Source organism: Ascochyta rabiei, chromosome 1 (assembly GCF_004011695.2).
Source record: "Ascochyta rabiei chromosome 1, complete sequence".
NCBI classification, from domain to species: Eukaryota; Fungi; Ascomycota; class Dothideomycetes; order Pleosporales; family Didymellaceae; genus Ascochyta; species Ascochyta rabiei.
The window spans coordinates 507,133-521,175 of NC_082405.1; the positions used below are offsets into that span (position 1 = coordinate 507,133).

The 14,043-nt window shown below is 55.9% G+C and overlaps 6 protein-coding genes across 6 annotated transcripts, besides 12 other annotated features; 4 read left to right on the forward strand and 2 right to left on the reverse strand.

The window, feature by feature from the left end:
* Positions 1–17: part of a tandem repeat that runs on past the window's edge.
* A 560-nt stretch (positions 18–577) lies between these two features.
* Positions 578–1,909, reverse strand: EKO05_0000132 (Elongation of fatty acids protein 2; the record flags this gene model as incomplete). The annotated part of the gene is made up of 4 exons (XM_038936863.1): positions 578–1,093; positions 1,144–1,705; positions 1,756–1,760; positions 1,811–1,909. The coding sequence occupies 4 exons, from the start codon at positions 1,907–1,909 to the stop codon at positions 578–580; spliced, it is 1,182 nt and encodes a 393-aa protein (XP_038802667.1).
* Positions 608–648: a tandem repeat.
* A 716-nt stretch (positions 1,910–2,625) lies between the features above and the next one.
* EKO05_0000133 (Glutaryl-CoA dehydrogenase (ETF)) lies at positions 2,626–3,971 on the forward strand (the record flags this gene model as incomplete). Its single annotated transcript, XM_038936900.1, has 4 exons — positions 2,626–2,755; positions 2,804–3,719; positions 3,768–3,877; positions 3,925–3,971. 4 exons carry the CDS (start codon positions 2,626–2,628, stop codon positions 3,969–3,971), a joined length of 1,203 nt encoding a protein of 400 aa, XP_038802668.1.
* Positions 3,972–4,577: 606 nt separating this feature from the next.
* Positions 4,578–4,595: a tandem repeat.
* An 85-nt stretch (positions 4,596–4,680) lies between these two features.
* Positions 4,681–4,773: a tandem repeat.
* A 10-nt stretch (positions 4,774–4,783) lies between these two features.
* Positions 4,784–5,635, forward strand: EKO05_0000134 (Glutaryl-CoA dehydrogenase (ETF); the record flags this gene model as incomplete). The annotated part of the gene is made up of 5 exons (XM_038936491.1): positions 4,784–4,827; positions 4,976–5,021; positions 5,127–5,156; positions 5,258–5,441; positions 5,496–5,635. 5 exons carry the CDS (start codon positions 4,784–4,786, stop codon positions 5,633–5,635), a joined length of 444 nt encoding a protein of 147 aa, XP_038802669.1.
* A 429-nt stretch (positions 5,636–6,064) lies between these two features.
* On the reverse strand, positions 6,065–7,936 carry EKO05_0000135 (Polynucleotide adenylyltransferase; the record flags this gene model as incomplete). Its single annotated transcript, XM_038936984.2, has 3 exons — positions 6,065–6,580; positions 6,633–7,377; positions 7,434–7,936. 3 exons carry the CDS (start codon positions 7,934–7,936, stop codon positions 6,065–6,067), a joined length of 1,764 nt encoding a protein of 587 aa, XP_038802670.2.
* An 829-nt stretch (positions 7,937–8,765) lies between these two features.
* Positions 8,766–8,796: a tandem repeat.
* Positions 8,797–8,952: 156 nt separating this feature from the next.
* Positions 8,953–11,934, forward strand: EKO05_0000136 (threalose-6-phosphate phosphatase; the record flags this gene model as incomplete). The annotated part of the gene is made up of 3 exons (XM_038936484.1): positions 8,953–11,341; positions 11,390–11,662; positions 11,720–11,934. 3 exons carry the CDS (start codon positions 8,953–8,955, stop codon positions 11,932–11,934), a joined length of 2,877 nt encoding a protein of 958 aa, XP_038802671.1.
* Positions 9,102–9,126: a tandem repeat.
* Positions 11,935–12,278: 344 nt separating the features above from the next.
* Positions 12,279–12,319: a tandem repeat.
* A 48-nt stretch (positions 12,320–12,367) lies between these two features.
* Positions 12,368–12,404: a tandem repeat.
* Positions 12,405–12,868: 464 nt separating this feature from the next.
* Positions 12,869–12,897: a tandem repeat.
* A 46-nt stretch (positions 12,898–12,943) lies between these two features.
* Positions 12,944–12,969: a tandem repeat.
* A 50-nt stretch (positions 12,970–13,019) lies between these two features.
* Positions 13,020–13,048: a tandem repeat.
* Positions 13,049–13,089: 41 nt separating this feature from the next.
* On the forward strand, positions 13,090–13,522 carry EKO05_0000137 (uncharacterized protein; the record flags this gene model as incomplete). Its single annotated transcript, XM_038937082.1, has 2 exons — positions 13,090–13,117; positions 13,293–13,522. 2 exons carry the CDS (start codon positions 13,090–13,092, stop codon positions 13,520–13,522), a joined length of 258 nt encoding a protein of 85 aa, XP_038802673.1.
* Positions 13,140–13,260: a tandem repeat.
* Positions 13,523–14,043: the final 521 nt, after the last annotated feature.

Below are 14,043 nucleotides of genomic sequence, written 5' to 3' on the forward strand. Positions count from 1 at the left end.
ATACATATGTCATCTTCGTGGTCTCGGTCTCGGTCTGGGTCGGCCATTGTATTTCATCTCAGCTGCATAGTACGACACAGTGCTGTGAAGCACGGGCGTGCGCTTGTCGTGATACGATGCAGACCTGTCTCGTGAAGTGGAGAGGGGGAAGCTGCGAGCTTTAGTTTTTGACACCAGAGTGTTCTATTCTTTGTCGAATGTGTGAGATGTTGCGGACGATTATACAGTCTTGTGTGAGTTTAGCATGCATGTATCGCGGACTCCGAGAAGATTAGGCTCTCATGCAGCTTTCACTGCAGCACTGCGGTACGGCGTGTTGATGTTAGTGTAAAGAAAATGGGTGGCTACGTGTTTGTTATTGGTATCTCTGGCGCTGTTCTTACAAGCGCATGGTATCTTCTCCTTAGGCCGTAAAAGGGCTGCTATCCTGATATCCCCGTCACTTCCCAGCAATGTGCTGTAGCGAAGGACAATGACTATAAACCCCCTTAAACGCCAGCCACTGACCTCGCCCTTGAATAAGAGAGAGAAACGTGGCTATAAAATTACGAAAGGTTTGCCGAATAATCCACCAGCCTCATGCAGCAGTCCTGGGCTTAGCCTTAGCCTGCTTCTTTGCCTTTGCATCCTCCTTCTGCTTCTTCTTCTTCGCCTCGAGCTTCTCATCCGCCTTGCGTTTAAGGCTTGCCTTCTCTTCGGCCGTCTTCTCAACCGGCTTGAAGAAGCCCTCTAGTCTGCTCTGCTGTGCTGTCTTCATGTTTTTGCTTAATTTTGCCGCACCATTACGCACCCTGTCCTCGTTGAAATGCTTCTCCTCGACCAGGAACTTGACAAGACCTTCAACGTCCGGTGCTTCCCACTTGAAGTCACATTCGGGAGCATCAGCGGGCCGCACGTCTGGCTCGAGGAAGAGCGTGCGCGCGTCGGCGAAAGGCCAATCCTCGGGTATGGTGAGTTTGGTGTTGTTCTTGATGTGTTCGACTACACCTTCGAGGTCTTTGTGGTCGCGAATCATCTTGAGGGCAGTGCTGGGGCCAATGCCCTTGATGGGGTCGAGGTAATCGCAGCCGAGGAGAATGCAGAGATCGATGAACTGGGAGGGGTCAGCCTTTGTGTTGCTAGTTCATGGGAGTGTGATTATACCTGCTTGCGCTCCATATTTAGTCCCTCGAGCACCTTGTCGAGGTGGATCTCAAGGATGGGCTCCTTGCGTTGCTCGCTGAACGTGAGATGCCTCAGCAAGATGGGTGAATCGAAGGTCAATGTGTCCATGTCTTCTGACGCAGCAGCATATACCTTGCCTCCCCTCGCAAGAACGGCGCATTGTGCCTCTGCCTCGGTAGGCGCAATGATGAACGGGATGCCCATAAGCTTGAGCAGCTGCTGGCATTCTTGGTTGTGCTCCCTCGTCACTCTGACTGTCCGCCGCGAGAACTTCTCGACATCTTCTGCTGTGCCTGTCTCCTTTGCTTCCTCCATACCTGCCTGCGCCTCTGTCTTGCGCTGGAACCGCTTTGCGAGCTCGCCAGACTTGAGCTTCGGTGGGGCGCCGTCAAAGACGTAGAGGGGCTTGATGCCGTTGTCCACCATGCGGAGTGTGCGATAGAAGAGACCCATAAGATGTGATGTCGTCTCGCCAGTGTCGCTCATGAGTTGCTGGCCATCAGATCGAACGGCGATGAGGAAACTGTATATGCTCATAGACCTGGACATGGTCAGATGGGACGCGTGATAGAAGAGTAGAGGCATGCATACGCATCCTGGGTATGTTAGCTGAAAGCCTGAGGATATTCATTGTGAGGATACGTACGATAGCGACTTTGCGACCGAACTGGTTTTTGATCTCACCGGTCTTGACTGCACCAGGCGAATGCTCTTGAATGAGCTGGAAGAGGTGCTTGATACCCATGTTGGCTGTGCTTCTGGCTCGATTGTGTGCGTAGTGTTCGTGTGTCGTTTCGTCGTTGTGCGCGGATGCGCGGAGAGGATTTGTTACAGGCAGCAGCTGGAGGCTGGCGGAGGAAGGGTCGATCGCACGGACGACGTCACGTCCGAAACGCGTGCAGGGATTACGCGCAGTCACGGCTCTTGCCCTTCTTGGCCAAAGCGTGCCGCATCTCACAGTGAGCACTCAACAAGCCCTCAGGGCGGAATGGAATTCTGGGCCATAGTCCTGAATTCTTCATGCTGTTGTGACTCGATTACGAAGCTATATGAAGGCTTTGCAACGGCGTTGGAGGACGCTTGGAGACGATTGTGTCGATGTTTGTCTTCGTGTATGCGAAATACATGCTTCAGTGACAACCTAAATCAAGACAAGTAAGCATCTGACGTGTGCAACCACTAATTGCCGTGCGTGGACAGATCCGGGGTTGAGCAGATCGTCGCCACCTCTGCTGCGGCGTTTGCTCCGACGTTTGCTCCGGCGAGCCGCGGTTCCTTTCAATCCGAGGGCCATTCATGTCTACATTTATATTCGAGCGCATCAATCGAGCCATCGCTCTCACTACTCAAAGTCCAATATTGTGATCTACCTATCTTATCATCATGCTTCGACCCCTTTGCAGGCATGTCTCAAGGCCGTTGAGTGGGAGCGTACGCTCTGCGACTATCGGAAGGCGGCACATGACTACACCTGTGTCGTTCGATTGGAAGGACCCATTGAATGCCAACAGCTTGCTTACAGAAGAGGAGCAAGCCATCTCGGAAACAGCAGAGTCATACTGCCAGGAGCGTATGCTCCCGCGAGTGCTTGGTAAGTCAGACGAGTCTCACGGCATGCAATTGCTGACGTAACGCATAGATGCATATCGCAATGAAGACTTTGACAGGAAAATCATTGAAGAGATGGGCGGATTGGGGCTGCTAGGTGCATCGATTCAAGGCTACGAGTGTGCTGGTGTAAGCAGTGTAGCCGCTGGTTTGATCACAAGAGCAGTAGAAAGAGTAGACTCAGGATACCGCTCGGGCTACTCGGTGCAGAGCTCACTTGCCATGGGTGGTATCGAGGAATTTGGATCAGAGGAACTAAAGGAGCGACTTCTGCCGCAGATGGCGAAAGGTAAACTTCTTGGCTGCTTCGGTCTGACTGAGCCAAACCACGGATCCGACCCAGGGTCCATGGAGTCAGTCGCCAAGCCACATCCTTTCAAGGAAGGTTACTACTCCCTCTCTGGATCAAAGACGTGGATCACAAACTCGCCCATCGCCGATGTCTTCGTTGTATGGGCAAAGCTGCAGGAGACAGGGAAGATCCGTGGTTTTGCCATTGAGCGCAAGGATTGCCCACCAGGTACTCTCGAGACACCAGCCATCAAGAACAAAAACGGGTTGAGAGCCTCCATCACCGGTATGATCCAGATGGACGAGGTTCCTGTTCCCAAGGAGAACATGTTCCCAGACGTGGAAGGGTTGAGAGGGCCTTTTAGCTGTCTGAACTCTGCCAGATATGGTATTGCTTGGGGAACAATGGGTGCATTGGAAGATGCTATTGCAAGGACCCGGGAGTATGCTCTGGACAGGAAGCAGTTCAAGGGCAATCCGATTGCCAAATACCAGCTTGTGCAGAAGAAGCTGGCAGATGCAACCACAGACGCTGCGTACGGTATCTTGGCTGCCTACCAGGTGGGTAGACTGAAGGACGAGGGCAAGGCTGCACCTGAGATGATTTCCATGATCAAGAGGCAGAACTGTGACCGTGCATTGATCAACGCCCGAACGTGAGTGTTGTACTGTATCTGTGACAGTACTGGCTGACTTTAAAACAGGCTCCAGGAAGTATTTGGCGGAAACGCAGTGTCTGATGAGTACGGCATTGGCAGGCACGTGGCAAATTTGTTTGTTACTCAGACATATGAGGGCCAGAGCGATATCCACTGTGAGTACCCTAATGTGTTTGTTCTGAGCTTGACTTGACAATCGCAGCCTTGATCCTCGGTCGCGCAATCACAGGCATCCAAGCGTTCTGCTGATTGTAAAATGTGTTGCGAGAAAGCTAGCATGGAGGGGAATGAGCTGCTGGATACTAGAAAGAGAGGGGGGGGGAGGGGCTGCTGCTGGAAGTGGACAGGGAATCAAGCACACAAAGCTGATAGCCAATACATCCACCATTCAATAGTCAACCCTGTGTCCTTTTCGACATGCTCTGCATAGCGTGGACAGCGTTGGCAGTGGCCGAACATAATGTTGTTGCTGCAAGGTCTCACAACTGATTGCTTCCATGCGGCTGCCCTCCCCTGACGTCTCCACATGATGCATCTCGCTAAGAGGCGAAACGCCGTGCCATCACGAGAGTGACCAACATATTGGTCAGGCTACGGCAACAGCAGGAGGAACGTGAAAGCCAGGCTGAAGGCCGTTCTGTAGGATTCTATTAGTCGCCACTCAGGCGTGAATACTATCCCGGACAGCGACTGGCTGGCCTCGCCTGTGCGGCGCATTCGATACATATAAGAGCAAACTGCGCCTCCTCCACTTCACTGTACAGAGTCCCCTCTCACCACAGGCCGTCTCCCTTCACTCTCTCCCTCTTCCTTTCTCTGATTCGCATCGGCTCCTCTTGCAGGTACGTTGGAGTGGGCGGCGGCGGCGGCGGCTCTGGGCGGTCTTTCCGCGCTGAGACGCCGCACTTGCTTTCTTCGGGGGCCACCCCACTAACGTCGACAGGCTTCATCACTTCTTCCACAGCCCAACCACACACTCTCTGCGCAACACCGCTCCACCGCACGCCACAGCCCACAGCCCACAGCCCACACCACCACACCACCACACAACACCAGTCACCATGGCTCTCAAGCGTATCAACAAGGAGCTCACGGACCTCGGTCGGTACGTGGACACTGCCCTCTGCTCTGCGCCTGCGGGCCTCGCCGCTTGCTCGCATGACAGTCTGCGGATGCGGGGTGCTCAACCATGGCGACGGCGCCACCACCTTGCGCTGCGCTCCGCGAACATCTGGCTGACTCTCCGTCCACAGTGACCCTCCCTCTTCCTGCAGTGCTGGTCCCATAGGCGACGATCTGGTGCGTCACTCTTTGTGCAAAGGCTACCCCCGCGGCTGAAGCGGTTTCGCCGATGCTGCCGCGGTCGTGGGCCCCAACCCACAGCCATGCTAACGAGGCCAACAGTTCCACTGGCAAGCAACCATCATGGGCCCTGTACGTACCAAGCAGCCTCCGCGCATCGACCGGCACTCGCCAGACGATCCGCGCTTTTGCCAAACCACAAGACGTACATACGGCACTAACGCTGCGAACAGAGCGACTCACCATACTCCGGCGGTGTATTCTTCCTCGCCATCCACTTCCCTACCGACTACCCCTTCAAGCCCCCGAAGGTCAACTTCACCACCCGCATCTACCACCCCAACATCAACTCGAACGGAAGCATCTGCTTGGATATTCTGCGAGACCAGTGGAGCCCGGCGCTCACCATCAGCAAGGGTATGCACACGCCACTGAGCCTTCACCAAACGTACGCAACTAACGTTGTCGCAGTGCTGCTGAGTATCTGCTCGATGCTGACAGACCCCAACCCCGATGACCCGCTCGTCCCCGAGATTGCACACGTCTACAAGACCGACCGATCCAGGTACGAATCGACAGCCCGAGAGTGGACTCGCAAGTACGCCATCTAGGTTCCAGCTCAGATGCGCGCGGGTGGTTTCTTTACGGTTCATGATGGCATTTGACGGACGTACGGCGGAGGATATCAAGATCAGACTTCTCACGGCATGGCGGACCGATGGAGTTAACCTTTGCGATTCGGCTTGCACGCCGAACAGGATTCACAGTACTTGCTATCATCACTTCTGGCTGAATAGGCTTTTGTTCCTCCCACGACCCACAGTGACATGAGTGCATTGCTTGACACATGCACACAATCATCAAAAGCCTGAAGGGTTTGAAATGGAGTAGTTGTGTGACTTGCTCGGCTCGAGAGAACCAGACTGGTCCTCGCGGCGCGCCGCTTGCTCTTCGTCTCTTGCCCAGGTCCAGAAGATCGGCAAGGACCCGCCCGGTCTCCTGATGACCGAGCTTCTCTACGGTCTCTTCCAGCCATGGACTCACTCCGTCTTGTCCACCATGTTCTGCTGCTTTTGCCATGAAACGGCCTCGGGCTCGTGTGCTGACCGTTCACTAGAAGCCTCGTTCTCTCCGACTGCCTGCGATGTAGCAGCCAGGTTTTTTCGGGTGGCCGGTCCCGCAGCTTCGTTGATCGTCGCGGCTGCCCTTGGGGCGACTGGTGCACCCTGTCTCTCGATCGCAGTACTGACTTTTCTGAAACTCCTCGTCATCTCTCCCATTTCAGCGTGTTTGCCGCCTTCCGTCGCCACGTACTCTCCATACTTGGTCAGTCTCTTGCGGCGCGCCTGGTGCAGCATGTACATGGGGCCAACATGCGGTGCCAGCAAGCTGGGGCGCGTGTTGACCTTCACGTCTTCTCGCAGCTTCACCGCAAGGTTTCCAAAGGTTGTTTGTATGTGTTTCCATGCGATTGTCTTGCGTCCCAAGTCGTTGGTTTCGTCGGCGGGGTCGCGGAGGGTGAGCATCCACGCGGGGAGGGGTGGTGTGTGCCCTTCCTGAGAAAACATCAGTATGTGTACATAGCAGTAGAACGGTTCATGGACTTACCTCGATATGACTCGTGGCTTTGGCGTGCATGACGACTTGCTGTGACTTGTCGAAGAACTCTGGTGGCTCAATGGAAACGCCAAGCCCCTTCGTCTTAAACGAGCTCCAGAAGCGCAGGAAGAAGGTCAGCGCGCCCCCTACTCTGTTACCCGGGTACGGCTTGTGCTTGAGGCTGGCGACTACCATCATGAAGAGAGAGTAAGAGCCGATGCCTCCGCGAAAGACATCTGAAAGCCCCCTGATGTCCAAAATAGCCTTGACGACCGAGTAGAGCTGCGGTAGGTAACTGTACTCGGTCATGTAGCGTTGCATCAATTCCCTGCTGACAGATGTATCGTTGGAGAGCACCAGCTGTACATCCAGTCCTGATGCCCGGTCTTGCAGGGTGATCAAAGGGTATCGCGCCCATCGCACCGTGGGAAGCATGTAATCGTGTTTGTGTTTGTGCAGCAGGGCGCGGTGTAGACGCTTCAGATCTCTTCTCCGTTTCGCTCTGTCCTCGGGAGTGGGCGGAAGCTTGGCTTGAGCGGTATCCGCCATGATATGTTTGGGGACCAAGCGCAAATCGATGTCTGACCCGGCAAAGGCAACCCCAGTCCGTTCTGAACCAAAAACCTCGAGGACGTATTCGGGGAGAATCTTCTGGACGTGCCGCCGGACCTGCTCGATGACATGCTTTCGAGCAATACTCTCGGCTCGATTCGGTCGTACGTACTCGTGGAAGGCTTGGATTTCGAGTTCCAACCTGCACATGCATTGTTAGGGCGAGCAGATGGAAGATGGTCAGGCGCAGCACTTTACCTGTCTTCTCCTGACTTTGCGCCCTTATTGCTGGAAGCCCATGGTAAGTGGCTCTCCTTGAACAAGCCATGGGGGCGGATTGGCTGCACAGTGACACCTTGGTAGTCCGACGCCTTCTCGTACGCCTCCTTGGCGTAGATGAGCAGCTTCTCAGCATCTTGGCGAGTTCCTGGAATGTGCCCTCTACGAGATACGCCTTGTTTCTGCTCGCCGAGCTCTCCAGGCTTTGGCGATAAGTCTCTGCTCCGCCAGTTGCCTCTATCGGTTTTGAATCTTTTGATTAGTATAGAGCCAGATGCATCCTTGAGCTCCGAAGCGCCCACTCCTCTATCTGGAACAAGAACTCCATCATCGTGGCTTCGCGGAGCCTCGGTTGCGAACGGAGACTTGAGCTGCCACGGCTGCAGGCGTTCGTTGGGCGCAATGAAATGCTGCCACAGAGCGATCGAGGGCGAGAAGTTGTTATGGGCGCGACATGTCGGCCGTGGGCGGATTGCGTGCATGGGAGGTCCTCAGTGATGGCAAGTCGCAGCAAGACGTCTGTCGGTGCTGCTCAATCGCGCTTTCCACCAAGTCTGCTTGCGCGATGGGAAGGAAACGCCAAGCGCAGCTAGCTTCTTCAGGCCTTCGAACGGTGGTGGGGAGACCAAGCACCCCCGCGGACTTCCTGCACGACCATTGATTCCACGCATGCCCTTTCTGCTTCCTGAACACACATTGAACACCTTGGATTCTTGCGGGCATGCAGGGGTCCGGCCCGTCATGGGTGAGCCAAGCGCTTTCAAGGCTGTCACTATGCGTGTTGCTACGTGACGCGCATTGCTTGAACAGCCCTGCTCGGCTGCACGTAATGTGGGCTGCGCCAAATGGAGTTACATCATATTGACACTCGTCTCAACAAACTCGACGAGGCGGTGACTGGGCGGAGGATGGAGAACGGAGAACGTGCCAGCAACAGCGGAACGCAAATGGTCGAGTCAATTTCCCTGCTGCGCTTCGATTTCGATAGGTTAGGGGCCCGTGCCCAGGCGTGACGTACCGAACAAAGTGGGATGTCGAAGCAGCCCACCAAACGACATCTTTTCTTGCTGCCCAAGCCTTCTGCGGCTCTTAATTCACTCACTCACTCCCGCCCGTGGTGGTGTCTCTAGCCAGCCTCCTGAGCCCCCCTCCCTGTTCGCTTGCAGTCTTCACGCCTCCTCTTAGACCGTGCCGTGGACAAGAGGGCTAGTGCATCGACTTTTGGAAGGTGCTATCTGCAAGCGCTCCCTTCTCAACAATACTGCACACGCAACAGCACTCGGCTAGCAGGTGAGTACTCTAAGTTGTATTTGTGTGTGTGTGTGTGTGTGTGTGTGTGTGTTACGTGCGCGTGCGCGCCTCGATCGCCATGGCCATGAAGCGACGCATGTCGCGCTCCCGGCCTATTGCCTTTATGATTCCTGCAACCCCCGCTACTCTTCCGCCTATCACTCTCTAACGCCGTGCAGCGCAACAGACGGGTAGCTACGCGTGCACCATGGCACCAACCCCACGCCCCACCAACGACGGCGCCGAGTCGTTCGAGCCGCAAGAGAGCGAGCACCCAGCGCTTCACCCCTCCATCACCAACGTTCCGGTCACGCCTGGCTTCGGCTTGAACGAGGAGAAGGAGCTCGCCCGGCAAACCAACAACAACAATAACAACAATAACCTGCCCTTTGACCCAGAGACGGCCACACCCGGGCCCGTCTGGGGCGACAAAGGCTCATACTTCCCCAAGCACCAAGAAAAGGACCGTGCCAGCTCCACCGAGCAAGCAGAGGGTGCACGCACGGGCGAGGAGCTGCTGAGAAGGCTTAGCGTCGTCTCGGATTCCTCGAAGAAGAATGATCTGGTTGATATCGACCCCCGAGCTGCGCACCCGGGGCTCAACCTTAGCGGCAGGTTGATCAGCGCGACCTTTGCGGTTCCTTACAACCTTGGCTACTCAAAAGGCAACGACTGGGAGATGAACCCTCGCCATGGCACATCTGCTCTGTTCGACTCGTTTTCATACCTAGCTTCTTCGTCTTCGCCTTGGAACCACACCCTTGTCGGCTGGACAGGCGAGATCTCGAACGCGAAAGCTGCCGTTGAGACGCCCATCCAACCCACAGTCAACAAAGCGGCTGCGCCAATTCCAGTCGATTCCAAGAAGCCGGCACAGACACCCCAGCAGCCATCGGGCATACGCGTTGGACGCGAGGATCGCGAACGACTAGAAAAGCAACTCGAGCGTGACCATGGTGGCAAGATAGTTCCCGTATGGCTGGTCGATGAGGTCGATGATGGCAAGGACGAGTATGTCATGAAAGACCAGAGCCGCTGGCGCACATACGCAGAGCACGAACTCTACACGATCCTTCACTACAAGCAAAACGAGCCGGCCGATGGACGGGCCGCACGCAAATCATGGGCAGATTACTATCGTATGAACAAGCTTTTCGCGGATAGAATCCTCGAAATCTACAGTCCTGGCGATATTATCATGGTCCACGACTACCAGCTGATGCTTCTTCCCAGCCTGCTGCGACAACGCTTGCCGAACATCTACATTGGCTTCTTCCTCCACGTCCCGTTCCCCAGCAGCGAGTTCTACAGATGCTTGAGCAGACGCAAGGAGATACTGGAGGGTGTTCTGGGCGCAAACATGATTGGCTTCCAGTCTTTCAGCTACTCGCGCCACTTCTCGTCATGCTGCACTAGAATTCTCGGCTTCGACTCGTCTTCGGCCGGCGTTGACGCGTACGGAGCGCATGTCGCCGTTGACGTCTTCCCAATCGGCATCAACTCCATCTCCACCAAGCGACAGGCCTTTGAGGCGCCAGAAGTAGAGGAGAGGATCAAGCTGATCCGTGAGATGTACGCGGATAAAAAGTTGATTGTTGGTCGCGACAGGCTCGACGCCGTTCGTGGTGTGGTGCAGAAGCTGCAAGCATTTGAGATGTTCCTTGAGAAGTACCCCGAGTGGCGGGAGAAGGTCGTCCTCATTCAAGTCACTAGCCCCAGCGCTGTGGTTTCTGACGGGGGTGACAACACACAGGAGAAGATGGTGAACAAGATCTCGGATCTTGCCGCGAAGATCAACGGCAGCTATGGATCCCTTAGCTTCACACCGGTGCGCCATTTCCCGCAGTATCTATCCTCGGACGAGTACTTTGCTTTGCTTCGTATCGCAGACGTTGGACTCATCACCAGCGTTCGTGATGGCATGAACACTACGAGCATGGAGTACGTTGTCTGCCAGAAGGAGAACCACGGTCCATTGATTCTCTCCGAGTTCTCTGGCACAGCTGGCTCCCTCAGCGGAGCCATCCACATCAACCCGTGGGACTTGGGTGGCGTTGCAGACGCCATCAACGATGCACTGAACATGTCCACACAAGAACGCGATGAACAGCACCAACAGCTCTACAGCCACGTTGTCGGCAACAACGTACAATCCTGGACAAACAACTACCTCAAGAGGCTCCTGACCAACCTGTCGTCGTTTGACCAATCCTTTGCTACACCGGCACTGGACCGTGCGAAGTTGCTCTTGCAATACCGACAGGCGAAGAAGCGTCTCTTCATGTTTGATTATGACGGTACGCTGACACCGATTGTCAAGGACCCGGCGGCTGCCATCCCCTCGGATCGTGTGATTCGCACGTTGAAGACGCTGGCGGCAGACGCTGCCAATGCTGTTTGGATCATCAGTGGTAGAGACCAAGCCTTCTTGGATGAATGGATGGGTCATATCCCTGAGCTTGGTCTCAGCGCCGAGCACGGCAGCTTCATGAGGAATCCTCTGAGCGATCAGTGGGAGAACTTGACAGAGAAGGAGGACATGAGCTGGCAGCAAGAAGTCATTGACGTGTTCCAGCACTACACTGACAAGACACAAGGTATGTGGGTTGCGGGTGTGCACGATGGGCCCCACTAAGACGATGTAGGATCCTTTATCGAGCAGAAGAAGATTGCGCTCACCTGGCACTACCGAAAGGCCGACCCCGAGTTCGGCGCGTTCCAGGCACGCGAGTGCCAGAAGCACCTCGAACGGACGGTGGCCAAGAAGTACGATGTTGAGGTGATGACGGGCAAAGCCAATCTGGAGGTGCGGCCGAGGTTTGTCAACAAGGGCGAGATTGCAAAGAGGCTGGTGCTGGAGTACGGCGAGGCGGCTCCCGAGTTTGTGCTCTGCCTGGGCGATGACTTCACAGACGAGGGTACGTGATGGACATGCATGATGGAAGCAAGAGCGACGATGAGCTAACAGGAGACAGACATGTTCCGATCGCTGCGGCAGTCGAAGCTGCCCATAGACCATGTGTTCTCGGTGACGGTGGGTGCCAGCTCCAAGCAGACACTGGCTAGCTGGCACTTGGTGGAGCCGTCTGATGTGATTTCGGTCATTTCGCTGCTCAACGGCTCAGCGGACGCAGGGAACGTGGGGGCGGTGGCGGTGGTGGAGGGCTATGTGCCAGAGACGCGGGTATAAGGGCTGCTGGAGCTGGAGGGGACGTGGATTAGACAGCGATATGGAGCATTTTGGCATGGAGCACAGGAGCATCCGGGCATAGAAGACTTGTTGATGCATGGCCAGCTCAAGCGTGTCCTGGTTCTGTTCTGGGTCTGCAGCGTGCGCCTATTCGCGAAATTGGGGCGGCCTGTTTGGGGCGAAGGAGCGGGCCCCAGGCCCAAACCCCTGTCTCCACGCGGCGGTGCACTGACTCGGATGACGGATAGCGCAGACGAAGCCAGAACAGGAGCGGCGGCACAGTGTTGCGTGACGGGAGGATGAGGATGAGGATGCCATGATGCGCATACGCTGACACTGGCACTGACACGGACACGGACACGGACACGGACACGGACACGGACACTGTCTGCCGTGCCGCGCTCAGGCAGAAGGGGAGAGCGAAGAAGCTCCCTGCAGCGTGCAGCGTGCAGCGTGCAGCGTGTAGCGTGTAGCAAGAGCGATGCAGTCTCGGCCCAGGGCAACGGCTGGATGGGGGCGCGGTGGTAGGTGGCTACATGGGCCAGTCGCCGTTCCGCAGCACCGGGCGCGACTGCTGGTTCTGCTCTGGACCGTCTGGCTAGACTGCTTGCGACATTCGAGAAGCCGCAAAGGCCCAAGCGAGTCGTTCCGCCAACCTTTCTGCAGCCTCTCCTCGAGCCTCGAGCGCTCGCACACCCCGGGCCCTACTGGCTGCTGCACCCCCGTCCCATCCGTCTCGCTCGCTGTTGTCGCTCGGTGCTCCTGCCTCGTGTCTCTCTCTCTCCATCTCTCACGTGTCTGCCCATTCGCTCCTTGACACTGACCTTGCTCTGCCAATCGCCGTCCTACACTCCTGCCACCCCAGCCCTCATCTAGCAGATACGAGACGTGGTTTGCATCACCGTGACAGCCAGCTCCCTGCTTCACTGCCCTCCCACCACCACCACCACCACCACCACCACCCACAGCAGCCATAACCAAGACGCCACCTCCCTGTTCCACTGCCCTCCCACCACCACCACCACCACCACCACCCACAGCAGCCATAACCAAGACGCCACCCATTATCTGGAAACCTCTGTTGGCAGCAGCAGCACCACCACCACCACCAACATCTTTGCTCGGCGAAATACACGGCATTCGTCTACAATCGCAATGGGTCTCTTCGAGAAAATGCAAGCTCGTACGTCAGTCCCTACGTCTGCCCCACAATCTACAGCCCACAGCCCAGAGCACACAGTCCAAAGCATTCAACACCCAACACACAATGCACAACTCAGAGTACACATCACACGCGCACACCACAGCCCACAGCCCACACCACACGTACGAGCCTCAACATCTAACAACAACCCCAGGCCTTGAGCTCTACCGCCTGGAACAGCGCTACACACGCCGCGATAAGCGCTCCACATTCATCAGCGAGGCACAGTATGTTGACGGCGAGTACGTCTACGCCTCGTCACCGTCACCGTCGTCGTCCACAAAGTCCGCCGGCACAACCAGCTCCCGCCGCTTCAGCAAAATGCCCACCTTGCCCGCTGTGCGGATAAGGGAGCTCGCTCGCGCGGGCACCAGCCGTTCGTAATCGCCAAACCCTGATGGGTGCGATGGCGAAGTTGGCTCGGGATTCCGCCCGTAGAGAGGTGGGTCCAGAGGAGAGAGAAGAGGTCAATGGGACCATGGCACACGTGTTGCACAAACACAGGCGCGTGGCCAGGCATGTGTTCGGACGACACAAGCCCTAGAGCGGCTATCGACAGGTTGCACGCGAAACATGCAAGGAATTCTGCACCACCTGCGGAGCGAGGTCTAGTGTAACGGCGCGAGCTTGGTGCGACGGCAGCAGATCATAAACCACAAACGAATTACCACGGCATTCTACACATTCTCCTACACACCCCTTGGACGACACTTGGACGCAACAGCATGGGACGGGGGAAAGCTCTTACGTCGTTACGTTCTTTACACGTTTCATTGCTTATCTTTCGATTCATTTTGTTTGTACAATACCCAGCCCATACCAGCTTGGGCCCACCATTTGGCGACGCACTGCATTGCATATAGACTTGCCATCTTGCATCGAATATCACTAAACCACTTCAACCT